Below are 19053 nucleotides of genomic sequence, written 5' to 3' on the forward strand. Positions count from 1 at the left end.
AAGAAAACAAATAATATTAATAAGTTAATGCAAGTAAGTTACCATTTTGTCTTTACAAAAATTCAAGAATTACAAAACTAAAGTTTTTTTTTTTTTTTTTTGGTTTTGTAACGGTTGGTACGCCCAGTATTGCCCAAAATTGGTCGGTATGGCTGGTACATGACCGGTACGGCTGGTATTTAAACCGGTACGAAACGTTGATATTTTGATACCGATATATGTACCGATATGGTACATACCGGCTGGTACCGTATCGACCACATTGATTTGGACACTCATATCTTTAAATTTTGATATTTAGAGCACTCACATCAAACTGGGTATAGTAAAAAAAGTGTAAAACTTATATATTTTTGTCTAAAAATGACTCACATTAGTGAGTGTATAATTATGCAAATTTATAAATTTTCTATAGTATTTATGCAAATTTACATTGATACTATTTATTTTGTATAAAGGAAGAGAAGAGAATGAATGATGGTTGTTGTGTGATGAAAAATATAATTAAAAAATTAAGAAAAAATGATATTTTAATTAATCATAGTATAAAATATATATTTTATGTAAATGTAATCATAAAATAGATAAGCCGAGTGCTGTTATAAAGCCATTCATTGAAAGTCGGTATTTTCTTCTTTTCAGCGAGGAGTTGTAAGGATGGCAAAGCAAGCTAGTACTCTCTTCCTTGAAGAATGGCTGAGGAGCATTAGTGGCTGTAGCAGTAATGTTAATTCCACAAATTCTTCTTCCTCATCAGCCCGAGCTATTATTCAAGCATGGGCTGAGCTTAGGGACTCCCTTCAAAACCAATCATTTCAACCACATCACCTCCAATCCTTAAAAACCCTCCTTAACTCTCAAACTTCTCTTCATGTTGCTGACCCACAAGCAAAAATTGTTCTTTCCATTCTTTCCTCTCCACACATATCTCTTCCAAATGAATCATATCCTCTCTTTCTTAGACTTCTTTATATATGGGTCAGAAAATCCTTCAAACCCTCTTTGGTTCTTATTGATTCTGCTGTGGAGTTCCTCTCTCACCTTTTTAATGCTCAATTTGATTCTAGGAAGAGTCCTCTCTTGTTTTCCGAAGGTGTTCTCCTTCTGGGTGCATTTGCTTTTGTGCCTTCTTTGTCTGAAGATTCTAAAACTTTCTGCCTGGACATGCTCTGTAGGCTTTTGGAAGAGGAGTACCGATTGATTGGCTCATCCGGAGAGCATATTTCGGATGTTCTTGCTGGAATTGGGTATGCTCTATCCTCTTCTGTGAATGTTCATTATGTTAGAATTTTAGATTCTTTATTGGGGATTTGGGGCAAAGAAGATGGGCCTTGTGGTAGTATTACTCATGGGCTCATGATTCTGCATTTGATTGAATGGGTGTTGTCTAGTTTGATCAATATCCGTTGTTTTGAGAAAATAAATGTTTTTGCCCGCGAGGCTTTAGAGACTTTAAAGGCAAACTATGTCCCATTTGCCATTGTCATGGCTGCGGCTGGAGTGTTGAGGGTTGTCAATAGATCTAAAATGAATGGTCTTGGGCTAGATACTGTTTCCAAATTAAGGGGCTCTGCAGAGGATCGGGTAGAATCTTTTGCAAGAGATATTATTTCTAGAAATGGTGTTACGAATGCAGATAATGATCCCACACGCAGTCTTCTACTGCAGTGCATTTCATTAGCACTGGCTCGAAGTGGCCTGGTTTCATCCCGTGCACCTCTGCTAATGTGCCTTGCTTCAGCATTGTTGAATGAAATCTTTCCCTTACGACATTTATATACAACAGTACTTGACTTCCCACATAGAAATTCAGCTAGACTAGGGCATGATGAGGTCAAAAAGCATTTGGAAAGTGTTCTTTTTAAGGAAGCAGGGGCCATAACTAGTGTTTTCTGCAATCAATATGTTTCAGTAGATGTAGAGAGCAAGGGTGTGGTGGCGAATCTTATATGGGATTACTGTCAAGATATCTACTTGGGGCATCGACAAGTAGCTTTGATGCTTCGAGGTAAAGAGAATGAACTACTTGGGGATACAGAGAAAATTGCTGAATCTGCTTTCCTTATGGTTGTACTTTTTGCATTGGCCATCACGAAGCACAAGTTTAATTCTAAATCCACCCAGGAAACTCAGTGGGACGTGTCAGTACATATACTAGTTTCATTTTCTTGTTTAGAGTATTTTCGGCGCATTCGTTTACCAGAGTATATGGATACAATTCGAGGGGTTGTTGCGAGTGTTCAGGGGAACGAGTCTGCCTGTGTCTCTTTTGTGGAATCTATGCCCTCTTACATGGATATGACCAATGGAACAAGTATGGTTGTCTACCATTTTAACTGTAGTTTTCTTGATTAAATTTTTATTCTCCACTTTGAGGTCCCTAATGAACCCCCCCCCCCCCCCCCCCAACCCAAATTTTTTAATGCATAGACATTGCTAACCTCGATAAGATTTGAATTGTTGTCTTGTAGATTTTTCATCATCTCAAAAAGTGGAGTATGTATGGTCCAATGATGATGTGCAAACTGCTCGCATATTATTTTACCTACGAGTCATTCCAACTTGCATTGAACATGTTCCTTGCCTTACACTTAGGAAGGTTGTAGCTCCAACTATGTTCTTGTATCCTTACACAAAACAGCTCAATTTTATAAGAATTTCAGCTATTATATGTCATGGTGAATATTTTGCTTCCTTATTACAAACTCAATTAGATACATGGGACATCCAAATGGAAAAGTTGCTCGAGCCTCACATTCCATGTTTGTGGCATTCATGTCCTCTGGGAAGGATCTTGATCAGGATGAGAGAGTGTCATTAAAGGAGCAGCTTGTTTTCTATTACATGCAGAGATCTTTATCGGTATTTGAAAGCAATTAAAACAATATTAATCAAACATGAGCTTGATCATCAAAGGTTGGATGCTTACACTTTTTTTGTAATGTAGAGATATCCTGCCATCACTCCTTTTAAGGGTATGGCTTCTGGGGTTGCAGCCTTGGTCCGAAATCTTCCTGCTGGAAGTCCAGCCATATTCTATTGTATTCACAGTCTTGTGGAAAAGGGCAGCACACTGTGTGGTGAAACCTTTGCTCAGGAGGCTGATTTGTCGAGGAACAGGCAAGGAGATTCAGATGCTTGCAAGAAAATCCTAGAGTTGCTTCTACGGCTTATTTCCCTTGTTGATATACAGGTCATTTTATTCTTTTTAATTTATATTTGCAATTCCTCATAAAATTCTAGTTGATTCTCCCCTTCATTTCTGTTTACCATGTGAAAAGTAGGTCCCTTATAATTTATTATTATTCCACCTCAAACAATCATTATGGTGTGCTAAAGGTTTCAGAGGAAGATATTGCAATTAAACTGAAGCTATGTATAGCAAATTTCAGATATTGGAAGTTTTCAAAATAGAAGTTGTAGAAAGGATTTACAGCATCTTGTCTATTCGCTCCCATTGTTTGACTTATTAATATCTGCATTTGTGTATTTGTCCAGGTGCTGCCAAACTTGATGAAGTTGTTGGCGCAATTGATTGTCCAGTTACCAAAAGATAGTCAAAATATGGTTCTTAATGAGTTATATTCACAGGTTGCAGAGTCTGATGATGTTACACGCAAGCCGACTTTAGTTTCATGGCTGCAGTCACTGTCTTACCTTTGTGCTCAAGCTACAAGTGAAAGTGCCACTTCCAAAGGGGTGCAAAAAGAAGTGAACATGACTTCTGCACGTAGCACAGACTCATTAAGCCTTACTAGACTAAATGCACGACTTTGAGACATTGAGGTGCAGATTTTGGATTACCCTCCCCTGCTTTTGATGGACTTTGTTCCTTAATTCTTTTGTGTGTCTAGTGCTTGCTGCTGAATATCTCAGTATGTTTTCAGGAGTGATATATAGAAATATGAACTTGCATCAGTTATATTCTTGTTCACCTCACTAATGCAATAAATACATAAATCACTTGTAGTTTCTATATGTTCATACTTTCCCACTCAGCTTAACACTGCAGTTAAAAAATGATGATCTGCATTTATTCATAATATATACATGAGTGGTTTTTCTTTCTGTTTTCAGCTTGTGTTCTGGGATTAGTACTTAGCATTTCCTGTGCCAACCTCTAGAAACCCAGACCTCTGAGGTATAAATTTGTCAGTTTGTGGGTGTAAACTTGATGGTATGTATGTATGTGTGTGTATATATATATATATATTAGTTGATTGCAGATCGAAGTCATACTTTATAGAGGGAATATCTGAACTTGGCCATCTTGTAGACAGTCTCTTGCTTGCAGAGAAAGAGTTAAATATAAATATGGTTTTCTTATCTTGCTTTTCATATTTCACTTTTGAGGCAATTTGTACACACTAATGCTTCATTTCTTTTGATGGAAAGGAAAACATTTCACATTTTTTGGTTTTAGGTAGGACAGAAAATAATTAAATGTTAACGGAAAAATTTAACAATTGGTCAATGGAACTTATCAAAAAAAAAAAAAAAAAACATTTGGTCAATGGAAAATCAACCCTTCGCAGTGGAAAATGTTTTCTGCTTTTTATCAGCAGAAAGAAACATGTATCTTCCTTTTCTCGACAAAGATCACGGGGACACAAATATTTCTCTCGACAGAAACATGTATCTTCCTTTTCTCTCTCTTCTCCCATCTATCTAGTCGCCATCTCTGTTCCCAACAGTAAGCTATTGTTCCACTCTCAGTCACTCCTGAGCATGGCATCCAGGTAAAATCTTTGCCTCTTTTCTATTTTTGTATATTAGAAGCCTTTTTTTTTTTTTTGCTGAATTTTCTTTGTATGTTTGTCAAATTTGGGATTATTTGGCTGGCTTTTTTTGTGTTTTTGTTATGATCTGTGCATTTTTGGTTTGGATCTGGGAATTTTCTCCGTTATCTCGATCTATTAGAGACCCATCCTCCCAAAGTTTTATTTCTGTAAAAATAAGTTTTCCCTTTCAAACACCTCGGAACTTAGTGCTGGGAAATGGCCATTCTGTTTGTGTTACAAATTGCAAATGATGACTGCCACAGAATATTATTGGTTAATAATCAATACTTGTTGATTGGGGGAATAATTGGCATGCTAGTCGTAGTTTATACAAGCTGTTAGATGGAAAAGTACTAATTAAGCATTGTAATAAAAAGAAGAAGGGTATGTGGTGGAAAATAATGAGTGCATAATAATGAAGGAATTATTGAAGTTGATTTCGTATTTTTACTGTAGTCCATTTTTCAATTAAAAGTGTTTACCTCTTATTATCAGATGTTTTGAAGTATCTTGTAGTAACAAATGTAGACTGTAGTCTCTATATGCAATGGAGATGGGAAATATGTGAAAATGGCAAATATTTACGTCTGTATTCCTTGTGCTGTAAGACCAATGGGAAAGATATTTGGCATTTCAATTGTAACTCAAGAGCCTTTTTTGGTAGCCTATTGGGGTTTAAATTCTTTACAACTCTGAATCAATTTTGTGCAATTCCAGTGGGGATTTGGGGTCTATCCAGTAAATGTTAAATTTTGGATACCATCATATGCCAAGGTTGTTTTGTGCAAATCTTATCTTGGATGCTTGAGCTGTTTGACATAGTGAGGTTTGTTTAATTATTTTCACAAGCTGGCTTTTGCCGAATGAGTCATGGAGGCTTAAACTTAGTGGAGCTATGCTTTGTGTTTTGGAAGATTGCTTAGTGCATGGGCTATTGCCTATTAGAACCTGTTTATTGATTATAACTTCCGCATTCAACACTCATCTACATTTTTTTCTTTCACCTGATGTCTTCAGTAGTTGATATAATTTTGTAATTTGTTTCCACCTTTTAATTTGTTTTTAACATGCTGATGTATATAATCAACTGCTTCATGTTTGCAAAGTAGACAGATCAGACTTAAAGTTTCAATATGAGAGGTTAACAGAATTATGTTTACTAATGACTTTCTTTTGCTTGTCTTCTGTTTTTAACTGATTTATGTGGAAGTTCAGGTGTTCAAACTTGTGAAACAAAATGCCATTGTGCCGGCTAGAAGGGGTTTGTTTGGTTTTGCTTTTGGTGAGGTTGGGAAATTGCCAAACGTTTGGCAATTTCAGCTAAAAGAGCTTTTAACCCCCTTAAAGCACTTTTCAACCCCTCCAAAAACAAAACCAGATAGGTCGTTCTTGGCAATTTCACTAGAGTGCTTTAAAGGGGTTCTTAAAAGCTGAAAACAACTTTAATGCTAAAGATGATATTTGCAGTTTTTAGGAAAAAAATTTACAATTCATTGTTTATACTTTATAAATCCAAAATTTTAAAGTACACTCAAACGCTAGAGAGCTTTTTAGTTAAAGATCTATATTGCAAAAGCTCTACTTCCTATAGCAATGCCAAATGGGCATTGAATGGGAGTGGGAAAACTACTATGTTCAGTGCCCGTTTGGTAAAGCGGTTTCAAACCACATTTTATCAAAGTACAACTTTTTTAAAATTCAATTTTTTTAGGTAAAACTTTTTTAAGCTGTTCCAAATGGGCACTCTATCAATGTAAGTAAAATTTTTATAGTGTTAATGGATTATGTTTATCTATATTGAATTCCATTATGGCTTTCAAACATAAAGATGCACAGTTGTGCAAACAAAATCATTTAACTATATCCTCCTACAACATTTGTCTAATTAATTTGTTCATGTCATTCTGTGGCTTTGATATGTTAATGTTAATTTCTTTAACATTCCAGGTGAGTTTGGATAAGAAAGGCAATTTGATATTTCTTTTCTTTCTTCCTTTGGAAGCTTATCCTGTTTACAGCTTGTCTACGAGCTTAGGTTGTTTGATATGTTCTTGGAATCATTATATTTGGATTGTTTTGGTTTGGAAGTTCTTATGAGCGGATAGTCCCAAATAAATTGGGAAGATCATCGAAGACAGATTTAGTTGCGTTTGAGAAGGAATATAATCTTTGGTGAGAACCCTGTTGTCTACCCAAAGGCTATTTCCTATTACAAGGCAAGTGTTGTTAAATTATTAGATTATTACGTTCTTTATTTTTTGTTATCGAAAGATTATGTACAATTAGAAAATGATATTGGTGTTGAAATGAAATTGATGTTCTCAAACTTGTGAATGTCATATTCCTGTTGGCATGGTTGGATGCATGTTGCTTGAATTGTGCAAGGTTTCTTGTAGTTTCTTTGATGATACGTCAATAAAATGTTGTTGATGGGTTTCATGCTGAAGATGAGTTATATTTTGAATTAAAAAAAAAAGTTTGTGAACTTGTAAATGTGTGTATTTAAATTTTTTTTTTTTCATTGGATTTACATAGGTCTTGTATACTGTTGTATCATTAATAATAAGAAATAATTCAAACATTCAATTATTATTTGTTGAGGTGACACTAATTACATTCAATAGCATATTAGTTTATAAGCTTTATGTTGTAAAACTTGTAGTGCTTTCAACATTTTCCTTTATGTTGTGAATGAAAGTTTTGGTTCATATAATTATATAATTATTTGGAATTATGAGAAATATTAATGCTTTTCTATATGAGTCTTGATATTAAAAAAAATTTTCAGCTTATTTTCAAGGTTGCAATTAATCACTAGAATAATGAGTGTGCATGGATTCGATTGGATTAATTCATATGATTGCCGCTGTTACACATCACAACAGATCTCATACTTCTCGCAGCTGCTTCAAGTGCTAAGCTGTTGATCTATCAGTGAGTCGTTGCTGTATAAATGATTTGACACTTGGGTTTACTGTGGAAATCGTCTAAGTTTTGCTGTACGTTGAATGTCTAAAGTTACTATTAAATGCCCAAATTGGTATAAAATGTGTAAGACTACCACAAAACATCTCGATTGCCACTAAACATCATCATATAGTAATTAGCACTCTTTTTTCTTATTTATTATTTTTTTTAAATTTTTTTATTGAGAAGAAGTGACAAGCTAAGGACTTTTGGTTTACCTCGAATTATTTCGTATCTTTATGTTTTTGCTTCTATGAGACTATTTCGTGATATCTCTCTAAGTATTATGTTATTTAAATCCTTTTAACTTTTATCTCTTTGATAATTCATTCTACAAATTAAATTCATTTACTATCTTTAACGTATTCATTTTACTTTCGTTAATTACGTTATGTCTAGAAACACAATTGCCTTCTTGAACGACCCAAAAGGGATGAATTTTGGAAGTAACTTTCATTCACTAACGAATTTAGGTATCTTAAGGCCTGAATAATTGTTTCTCAAAAAAAAAAAAAAAAGGGCCTAAACAATTTGGTACTAAAACTTATAGTAAATTAGCAATATACTTTATTTTTCATTAATTTTATTAATTAAGATCATTCAATCCTATCGACTTTGGAGCAATATATGAAATATAGTTAATTTGTTTCCTAATAGGGAAATGTTAAGGCTCCCACCGATTTATTATAAAAAGTTTATAAATTGGCCTTATAATAATCGTGATCGGTGGATGTCAACAACACGATGCAATAAATGACCTTTCTTTTTCTTGTTGATTTTGATCTTTTATAATAAAAAAATCCTCGAAAGGGGAAATATTGGTTTTAAGCTATCATCAATTTGGTTATTTAACCCATGCCTAGCCATCCTTACCAGGCATGGTCTCATGTGATTTCATTAATCATTGTTTGTTGCTCAATACTAGAGGTTGCACCAGTTTTCCCACTTAAAACGTTAGGGAAGCTCATGAACTGATGAATGTTTGGTTGGAAGACATCTCATATGATCTTATTCCTGTAATTTTGGATGATTTGATACACTAATAAAAACTACTTACTTATTCCTAAAAAAAGAAACAACAAAAATAGAATCACCCGTACGATTAACATTGTATTGTAGGGGTAGGGGCCAGTAGTAATTTAAGTGACAACCAATAAACTACATTATTCAACCGGTTTTACATTATTTTTAGACTGGAATAGGAACAGCTCTTAGTGGATGAGCTCTTCGAAAGGTTTTGCCAATATTATCATTCATGTTCATGTCCACAGGTTTAACCCCATCTTCAAGCTTCCAATTGAAAGCCTAGATGAGTGAACCCAACATCAAGTGTGATAAGGGTAATTTTTAATTGGTAAAATAAAAGAAGCTATTGGAACCCGTCAGTTTGGTTATGTATGCTAACGACTTCACGCGAGATGAAGCTGTCAATCTCTAAGCTGACGACTTCATCCCATGACTTGATGACGTCTACACCTAGATGGGATGAGAAGCTGACGAGGGGAAAGCCAAAGGCAAAAGAGGAAATGGTGATGAGTCTAGCATGGTTATACTTGGCCCCCAAGAATATACATATAAGGAAACATCTTGCGCCCCACGATTAACCCTAATCAAGGGGATCCCTACAAGGAAAGTATCCTGTGACATACGCGTGTTAATGAAGATCTTCCCTACAAGGAAAGACCCTCTCCACCAAGAAACGGATGTCAAATCGACGCTACTATAAAAACTCCAAGACCCTCACAAACCAAGGTACACATAATTCACCCTAACTTTAGCACTTTAGAGTTGTGAAAGTTCTCTAACTTGACCGTAGGAGGATATTTGGCCGGTACCATACCGATACTCTTCGTAGAGTCTTCTTCTTCTTCTTGTTGTGTTGTGCAGGTCTCGCCTAGAGTACGTGAGGACTGTGTAGCTTACTGATGATTTTCAATATCATCAGTTGACACCGTCTATGGAAAACGATAGGAAGTAAGCCATACTACTGCTTTCTGGACAAAGAGTTGCATGGTACTTACTCGCTCAATGGCAACCACCACCAACAATCAAGGGGATGAACCATGTATCACTGCCCTCGAGAGACAAGTTCAAATGCTCGCTGCAGCTGTAGAACGCCTTACCAAGCAAAACCATGACCTAGAGGAGCAACTATGCCAAAAGAACGCAGTGCTTACATTCAAGAGGAGGACCAGGAAGGAACCAGCGCCGAGAGGAGAAACCAAGAAAGGCTGGAAGGCAGCAATGCCCCGACAAGACAAGAAAGGCAGGATACAAGCCGTCCATCCGCCACAAACACGGCTCCACCACACGTGATCGCAGATATGCAGATGATGAAGGAACGGATGGACTTTACGATGAACACCCTCAAAGGATGGGTGTCTAGTGACCTCGATGAGTTGGTCCATCGAATTGACTCGCTATTCACCGCATTCGTCACTTCGTTCCCCTTTCCGCCGAAGTTTTTGCATGCCACAAGTAGAAGTCTATGACGGATCTAAGGATCCCTTGGATCACTTAGAGACTTTCAGGACCCTGATGCCCTTGCAAGGTGTGGCAAACGAAATCGTGCAGGGCTTTCCCTACTACGCTGAAGGGACCGGCAGGGGTTTGGTTCAGCAGATTGACGCTCAACTCCATTAGCACCTTCAAGGAGTTGAGCGCCCAGTTTGCCTCGCACTTTATCGGGGGACACAGGTATAAGAAGTCCACCGCCTGCCTAATGAACATCAAGCAATGAAAGGAAAAGACGCTGAGGTCATACATTACCCGCTTTAAAAAAGAGGTCCTCTTAATTGATGAGGCTAACAACAAGATACTCGTGGCTGCATTCACGAATGGGTTACGTAAGGGTAGGTTTTTATTTTCCTTATACAAAAATGACCCAAAGACTATGTCAGACGTACTCTACAGGGCAACTAAATACACGAACGCGGAAGACGCACTGTTGGCCGGAGAAGAAAATCCTAAGAAGAGAGAAAGACAGGAGGAAATGCGGCAGGATGGGGGCGAAAGACCACAAGGACTGGAGACCGACGAGAGGATAGATGCTCCCAAACCCCCGCTAGGAGATTCACAAGCTTCACCCCGTTGACTGCTCCGATTGACAAAATTTTGATGCAGATCAAGGACGAAGGATCCCTGACATTTCCCGGCAAGCTGAAGGGAGACCTTAGTAAGAGATCCAGAGACAAGTATTGCCGCTTTCACTGTGATCACGGTCATGACACATCTGACTACTATGACTTGAAGTAACAGATAGAAGCTTTTATCAGACAAGGAAAGTTACAGAGGTTCATCAGCAAGGAAAGGGTTGATGCCCGCAAGAACAGGCTGCCCAAAGAGAGAAAGAGAGTCCTAGGCCGCCCCTAGGAGACATAAGGATGATTGTGGGAGGACCTACAGCTTCGGGCTCATTAAAAAAGGCTCGCAAGACCTACTTAAGGATGGTTCAAAATGTCCAACTGACGGGCTTCGCCCCAAAGATGGCGCGGATCGACAACCCCATTATCGAATTCTCAGAGGAAGATGCCTGACGTCTTCATCACCCGCATGATGATGCATTCGTCATTAGCATACGAGTAGGGGACTACAACACTCACTAGGTCCTGGTTGATAACGGAAGCTCTACAGACATCCTGTACTACCCGGCATTCCAGTAGATGAGGATTGAAAGAGAATGGCTAGTCTCGACCAACGCCCCGCTCGTTGGATTCAGAGGAACAAGCGCATATCCCCTCAGAGTGGTCACATTACCTGTAACGGTCGGTGATTATCCATAACAAATCATAAAGGATGTAACATTTCTTGTGGTCGGCTGCTCATTTGCTTACAATGCCATTCTTGGACGACCTACCCTTAACTCATGGAAGGCCGTGACTTCAACTTATCACCTGATGATTAAGTTCCCTACCAAGTACGGGGTTGGGGAAGTACGCGGAGATCAAGTGGCGGCACGAGAATGTTACATAGAAACTTTGGAAATGGACGACCATCTTCAGACCATGAGCATAGAAGAGCAGTGGACGGCTGCAGAACCCGTCGAGGGATTGGAAGAGATACCACTCGACAAGTTTAGGCCTGAACGAAGAATTAGGATCGGTACTCTTACCCGTCCGACAATTCGTCAAGCGCTCATGATGTTTCTAAATGAGAACCAGGAAGTCTTTGCCTGGAGTCACGAAGACATGCTTGGAATCGACCCTTCAGTCATGGTGCACAAGTTGAATGTATCGCCTGCTTTCACCCTATCCATCAGAAGAAACGAGTATTCGCTCAAGAAAGAGACCGGGCCATAGCAGAGGAAGTCCACAAGTTGCAAGATGTAGACTTCATTAGAGAAGTTTACTATTCCGACTGGCTGGTCAATGTGGTGATGGTTAAGACAGCTAACGGGAAGTGGAGGATGTGTGTAGATTTTATGGACTTGAACAAGGCATGCCCTAAGGATAGCTACCCAGTCCCGCAGGTTGACGTCTTAGTGGACTCTATTGCTCGACACCAGTTATTGAGCTTCATGGATGCTTTTTCTGGCTACAATCAGATCAGACTAGACAAAGCTGATCAAGAGAAGACTTTGTTCGTCACCAGCCAAGGCCTCTTCTACTACCAAGTGATGTCGTTCAGCCTCAAGAACTCGGGCCCAACATATCAGAGACTAATGAACAAGATGTTTGCCCATCAGATTGGAAGAAATGTCGAAGTCTATGTTGATGACATGCTGGTAAAAAGCTGAAGGGAGGATGACCACTTGGATGACCTCAAGGAGACCTTTAACACCCTCCGCACTTACAACATGAAGCTCAATCCGAGTAAGTGTGCATTTAGAGTAACGATGGGGAAGTTCTTAGGATTCATGGTGTCCCAGAGAGGTGTCGAAGTTAACCTAGGCAAGATCTGGGCCATAATGGAGATGTCACCGCCAAGGAACGTGAAAGAAGTACAAAGCCTCAACGGCAAAGTAGCCGCGTTGAACAAATTCGTATCAAGGGCTACAGACAAGTGCCTACCTTTCTTCCGCACATTGAAAAAGTCTTTTGAGTGGACGATTGAGTGTCAACAAGCATTTGAAGAATTGAAGGCCTACCTCTCTTCACCACGATTGCTAAGTCCTTCCAAACTAGGAGAAGAATGATTCCTCTACTTGGTTGTATCTCCGGCTGCTGTCAGCGCGACCTTAATCAGGGAAGAAGGCAAGGTATAGAAGCTAGTCTACTACATAAGCCAAGCGCTCTGAGGCATGGAGGAAAGATACCTACCAATGGAAAAGCTCACCTTTGCTTTAGTCACCGCAGCTCGTAAGCTCAAGTTATACTTCCAAGCCCAAACTGTGGTCGTCTTGACGGACAAGCCTCTACTGTGAGTAATGAGCAGTCCTGACGCCGTCGGACGAATGACACTATAGGCAATAGAATTAAGCGAATTTGATGTTCAATACCGTTCCCGAACCGCCATAAAGGAACAAGTAGTCGCTGACTTTATTGCATAGTTCACCGGCATGGAAGGCCAGAGGGCAGAAGAACATCCTCAATGGAGCATCCACATGGATGGATCATTTAATAGGCAGGTTGGCAGGGTTGGCGTAGTGCTTCATTCCCCAGAAGGTGACAAGATTGAATGTATGGTTCGTCTGGACTTTCTAACAACCAATAACTAAACAGAGTATGAAGTTTTAGTGACAGGGCTAGACCTCGCAAAAGCCGTAGGGGCAACAAGTGTGGCCGTATATTGTGACTCCCAGGTTGTCACCAGTCAGGTAAACGGAGACTTTGAATGTAAAGGGGAAAAGATGAAGAGGTACTTGGAGTAGGTGCGAAAACGAGTAGGCAAGATGCAAGCCAAGTTCGTCCAAGTCTCTAGAGAAGAGAATGAGAAAGCTAATCCCCTTGCTAAAGCTGCCTTAGTGGAACACATGCTTATCCCTAGTAAGGTTCTCTCTTTTGTTAAGCTCTTGACCTTGATAAATGACGTCACTATACAGGAAATAGGTTTGGGAAGTAATTGGACCACACCAATAGTTTTCTATTTGAAAAATGGTGCATTACCTGATGATAAAGACGCCGCGAGAAAGCTGAAGGTCCAGACGGCACGATTCGTCCTAATAAAGGATGTCTTGTACAAGAAAGGCTTCTCCCGACCGTACCTACGATACTTAAGCCCCAAAGAAGCGGACTATGTCATAAGAGAAGTCCATGAAGGCATTTGCGGGAACCACTTAGGGTCGCAATCGTTGGTGCACAAACTAATTCGAGCTAGATACTACTGGCTTACTATGCAGAAGGATGCTAAGGCTTATGTCAAAACCTGCGACAAGTGCTAGAGGTTCAACAATGTGATTAGATAGCCGACAGAGGAGCTTACCCTAATAACGGCCACGTGGCCTTTCGCTCAATGGGAACTGGACATCATGGGCCCATTCCCAATAGCAATAAGGTAGTTGAAGTTTCTAATAGTCAACATAGACTATTTCACCAAATGGGTTGAAGCCGAAGCCTTGGCCACCATCACAGAGAAGAGCGTATGAAGCTTCGTCTAGAGGAACATCGTCTGCAGGTACGAGAACCCTAGAGTCTTGGTAGCAGTTTGACAATGACCCCTTTAGGGACTTTTGCTCACAATTGAGGATCAAGAACCATTATTCCTCCCTTGCCCACCCTTAAGCCAACGGGCAAGTAGAAGTCATAAACCAATCCTTGCTCAAGATCATCAAGACTTGGTTCGAGGGGGCAAAGGGTATATGGCCAAAAGAGCTGCCAAGCATACTATAGGCGTATAAGATGACAACTAGAACTCCTACAGGGGAAATGCCATTTCGACTGGCATACGAAAGCGAGTCAGTTATCCCAGCTGAGGTTGGACTCATAAGCTACAGGGTGGGCAACCATGATGAGAGGAAGAATGACGAGGCCATGCGTCTACAGCTTGACCTAGTGGATGAAGTTAAGGCGACAGTTGAACAAAGGGTAGCATGGTAACAGGACCTCATGGCCAAGCACTACAACTCCAGGGTTAGGCACAAAGACTTCCAAGTTGGGGATCTTGTCTTGAGGAAGGTGATGGGTGCCGCGAGAGACCTTTCCTTAGGGAAAGCTTGGACCTAATTGGGAAGGATCCTACAGAGTTAAGTAATGGCAAAGGAAAGGTACGTACCACCTGGAGACATTAGGCAAGCAGAAGTTACCCCATTCATGGAACGCCGAGCACCTTAGGAGATACTATTAGTAGAAGACAGCATGAAGGGGGGTACTCCTCATTTCCAGTTTATTTATTTTAGTTAACTTTTACCTATAGTAATTTTTAAGCCCAAAGGGCAGGTTTTTATTCCTTTTTTGTAAGAAAAATTTTCTACTTATGCACGCATTTATCACAATAAGAGGAGTTATTCAGATACGACCTGTGTAAATGTTTGTCTCTACTACGTGTGTGATTAAGTCCATAAGTGGGCGAGCTTATTATTAAGTCTACAAAGTGGATGAGTTCATCCCATGAGGATGCCTCGAAATTATTAAGTCCATAAGTGGACGAGCTTATTATTAAGTCCACAAAGTGGATGAGTTCATCCCATGAGGATGCCTCGATACTTTTAAGTCCATAAGTGGACGAGCTTATTACTAAGTTTACAAGGTGGACAATTTCATCCCATAAGGGTGCCTCGAAACTACAAAGTTCATAAGTGGACGAGTTTATTATTAAGTCCACAAAGTGGACGAGATCATCCCATGAGGACGCCTCAAGTCCAAATATGGACAAGTTTACTACAAAGTCCACAGATGGACGAGTCCATAAGTGGATGAATTTATTAAGTCCAAATATGGACGAGTTTACTACAAAGTCCATAGGTGGACGAGTCCATGAGTAGACAAATTTATGGACGAGTTTACTACAAAGTCCACAGGTGGACGAGTCCATGAGTGGACGAATTTATTAAGTCCATATGCGGTGAGTTTACTATGAAATCCACAAGTGGACGAGTCCATAAGTGGAAAAATTTATTAAGTCCATATGCGGCGAGTTTACTACGAAATCCATAAGTGAATGAATTACTGCAAAGTCCACGAGTGGATGAGTGCACAACTGAGCCTGCAAGTAGACGATTCTGTTGCAAAGCCCATAAGCAGACGGGCTTACCACAAAGTCCACATGCAAATGAATGGGTGGACAAGTTCATTGTGTCACATACTTTCAAGATTGGCAGACATAAACAGAAATCAACAAAATTATATGTATCTAAAACAATGGTTACAAAAAAGACGCCATAATATAAAAAAGGTATTTACAATAAAAAGCCCAAAAAACAAAGGGCACACGACATTGTCTGAAAATCTGAAAATAGGACGAAGTACATGAAAAATAAGTTAAAATTAGAATACTAAACTACAGGGTCCTGGACGTCCTGCACGGGAACATTCTTGTCGTCTTCAGGAGGGGGGTCTTGGGCACTTAGAGCTGAAGGGTTCTCGACGTCAAGAGAAGGATCTTCATATGACAGGATTATAGGAATAACGGGCCTTTCCTGGGCAGGTTGAGTGAGCACCACAACGTCATCTTGCACGCCTTGCTTTACGTGAGTAGACTCGTCGATCACATCATCAGCGGTGTTGCCAGCAGTAGGGGTCGTTGGCATAAGGTCGTCCAGGGTGACCTTGGATAAATCCAAGTGTGGGAAGACGGACTTGACTTGCTTTAGGCAATCCTTAAACCTATCACCATAGTAGACGGCACAAGCATCAATTACGGCGTCAGCTCTAGCTATCTCTACCTGCCTGTAGAGAGCCATCAGCTCCTTCTCTACATTTGCATTTGCCTCCTCAGCCTTTTCTCTAAGATTCGCCTCCTCCGTCAGCTTCTTCTTCAAATCGTCCACCTCCTTGTTCAGAATACGAATAGCCTCCTTGTATTGTGCTTGCTCGTTGGTTAGGGTCTCATTAGTTTTTCTAAGGCGATGGATCACCCCTTCCTTGGCAACGCACCTGTCTTGGAGCGCCTTCGTACGCACCAATGCCTACAAAGCGAGACAACCGTCATCTAAAAAATGGAGAATCATAAGGTGTATGTATCAAAGGGAGGAGATGTACCCTAGAAAGGTCAAAATGACCTGACGACCCCAGGTCCTCGGTCTCCTGATTACCGCAAGGATCTAAGTCTGTCTCCTTAATGATCGACTCAACCATCTCGATGGCGTATCCCTTATGAGTAAGGAGATGATTGGTTTCTTGGTTGACAGGGCCTGTTGCCCTCATCAAGCCTTTGCCAGCACCATGACCTTGTTTGGGAGGTGACGACTTCTTCAACTGTTTGTCAGCTGTGGGAGTAACCTTGCCCTCCTTAGGATGCCGGTCCTCCTTCCCTTCAACCTTGTGTTTGGTCAACCCCTTCCCAACGACCTTGGGAGTTGACGAGGATGCCACCTCCTTACATTTATCCTTTTCCTTCTCTTCTCTCTTACGGTCAGCAGCTAATGCCCTCACTGAGGCTCTCAATCTAGCTGCCTCTAATTTTGCAAAGGATGACTGACGAAGTTAGATGCGAAGAAGATATGCAAATGACGGCGGGCAAAAGGAAAGGGATGAAATACTTATGTTGACGAGAATAATTGTTTAGTCTACTGGCTGTTGGTGTCAGCTTCGGACCACCACAATAGGGGTGCAGACTATCAAGAGTAATCAAGTTCCTGAACTTCCGTTCCTCAAATGGAACTTCAAGGACTCGATGGATGAATTCCTCTTGATCTTCAGTTATACATGGACGAACGCTTGCTGAGAAAAGAAGCAGACGGCATTATCAAATTAAAAGAGTAGACGACGTTAAAGCTAACAAAGATGTAGAAAAAAGTGAAAGCAAATTGCGCTAGACCTGATTCCTTTACAATGCCCCAAGTGTTGTCAAAACCATGAGGTATAGTAACCCCCTCTTCTGGATGACATACCCAATTCATCCCTTGTACGAAAAAATATTTACTCTTCCACTTCTTATTGGTGTCAGGCATGTCTGACACCAGCCTAAGTGTTTTCTTCATTGCTACAAAATGGAATATTCCTTTGGATTAGGCGATGTGCTGAGGTCGATAGCACCAGAAGAACTCATCCAATGTAAGATGATGATTTCTGCCGCTAAGAAGACCCTAGAGGATTTCAGCCCTAAAAACCCCTCTGACATGAATGATTTTGCATTGTTCCATGACCTTGGGTCTCGCCCTATAGCCCATGCATTCACTAGCACTTGTGCACCTTTTGGAATAATGTAGCCACTGATCTCAACATCTACTTGGGCTTTCCTAGGAACTAAGAAAGGAATTACTGGATGCAGTTGCAATGTTTCTTTGACTATTGCTTGTAAGTAAGGTAACTTAGAAATATTTGATTCTTGAACTAGGTTGCCTTTGCCAATTACTTGCTCTAGCTCTTCTTTGGCTCTTGAAAATGCTTCTGGATTGTGGAGTAGCTCTTCCATTGCCCATTCCAGTGTGGCTGAAGTTGAATTAGTACCCGCAATAAATAGGTCCTAATAGGCATTAGTACCTATTATGGTGCTAGGAGACCTCGCTGTTGGTAGAGCTTTGAAATTCTCTCTAGAAATAGGCATTAGTTCGGCTATTTCAAAAGGGGGTACCGAGATAATGATAAATGCTTTAAAGGAGTCCTCTCCTTTGGTAGCTTCTTTCAGTCTTTTGATTTAGGATACTAAAATTACTGGAGAATATTTTTATCGTGTTATTTTTTCTCATATTTGTAAAAATGGAAATTCTGTAGCCCACAATTTTGCTACAGAGTTCATTCTAAAATAAAATAAAAAACTTAGACAAATTGGATTCCTTTAACAGGAAATTGCAGTTTTAATAGATAATATTATTATTCTCTTTTTTTTGTTCAATCTCCCCCCCACCCCCCCCCCCCCCCCAAAAGAAAAAGAATAAAATTTTGTAGTAGTAAAGTTTCATGCGACCACACATTATCCAAAAGAATTTAGATTGGAGTGAAAGAATTAGTAAAGTTTCTTGCATTGTGCTGCAAAACCTCCTACATCTATTGCAAAACAATTTTATAGACGCATATTACATTGTTATTCACTTCCTTTAAGTTTTTAAAGTAACACACTAACACTAAATTTCACAACTTGTTAAAGTGATTGATTGTGAGTAGTAAAAAAATGGTAAGTCCATATAAAAGTGGTTACAGTAAAGTGTCCATCACTTACGATAATGGTCTACGCCATCATTTTTTTTTTGTTTTTTTAAAAACCAAAAAAAGGGACTCGCTTGTGTAATATTGTCCCACGCCTTATGACACTTGAGTATTTTGGTAAGCCC

At 39.8% G+C, this 19053-nt stretch overlaps 2 protein-coding genes across 3 annotated transcripts; one reads left to right on the forward strand and one right to left on the reverse strand.

Annotated features, from left to right (window-relative positions):
- The first annotated feature begins 615 nt into the window (after positions 1 to 615).
- On the forward strand, positions 616 to 4074 carry LOC142613705 (uncharacterized). Of its 2 annotated transcripts, none has more exons than XM_075786167.1 (5): positions 616 to 2314; positions 2472 to 2622; positions 2715 to 2862; positions 2948 to 3193; positions 3499 to 4074. In XM_075786167.1, exons 1-5 carry the CDS (start codon positions 658 to 660, stop codon positions 3775 to 3777), a joined length of 2481 nt encoding a protein of 826 aa, XP_075642282.1. In that variant the 5' UTR covers positions 616 to 657; the 3' UTR covers positions 3778 to 4074. The 2 variants fall into 2 exon arrangements, with proteins under 2 accessions (XP_075642282.1, XP_075642283.1); XM_075786168.1 differs by having other exon boundaries at positions 3592 to 4074.
- A 13691-nt stretch (positions 4075 to 17765) lies between these two features.
- On the reverse strand, positions 17766 to 18197 carry LOC142612076 (cytochrome P450 76AD1-like). Its single transcript, XM_075784206.1, has one exon. The coding sequence runs from the start codon at positions 18195 to 18197 to the stop codon at positions 17766 to 17768; it is 432 nt and encodes a 143-aa protein (XP_075640321.1).
- Between the last annotated feature and the right edge of the window lie 856 nt (positions 18198 to 19053).

This window comes from Castanea sativa, chromosome 10 (assembly GCF_040712315.1).
Source record: "Castanea sativa cultivar Marrone di Chiusa Pesio chromosome 10, ASM4071231v1".
Taxonomy (NCBI): Eukaryota; Viridiplantae; Streptophyta; class Magnoliopsida; order Fagales; family Fagaceae; genus Castanea; species Castanea sativa.

Coding starts and splice junctions, on each gene's coding strand:
- LOC142613705 (XM_075786167.1), top strand. CDS start 658: ATGGCAAAGCAAGCTAGTACTCTCTTCCTTGAAGAATGGCTGAGGAGC. Junction 2,623..2,714: donor GTAGCTCCAACTATGTTCTT/GTATCCTTACAC, acceptor AAACTCAATTAG/ATACATGGGACATCCAAATG. Junction 3,194..3,498: donor TTTCCCTTGTTGATATACAG/GTCATTTTATTC, acceptor GTATTTGTCCAG/GTGCTGCCAAACTTGATGAA.
- LOC142612076 (XM_075784206.1), bottom strand. CDS start 18,197: ATGGAAGAGCTACTCCACAATCCAGAAGCATTTTCAAGAGCCAAAGAA.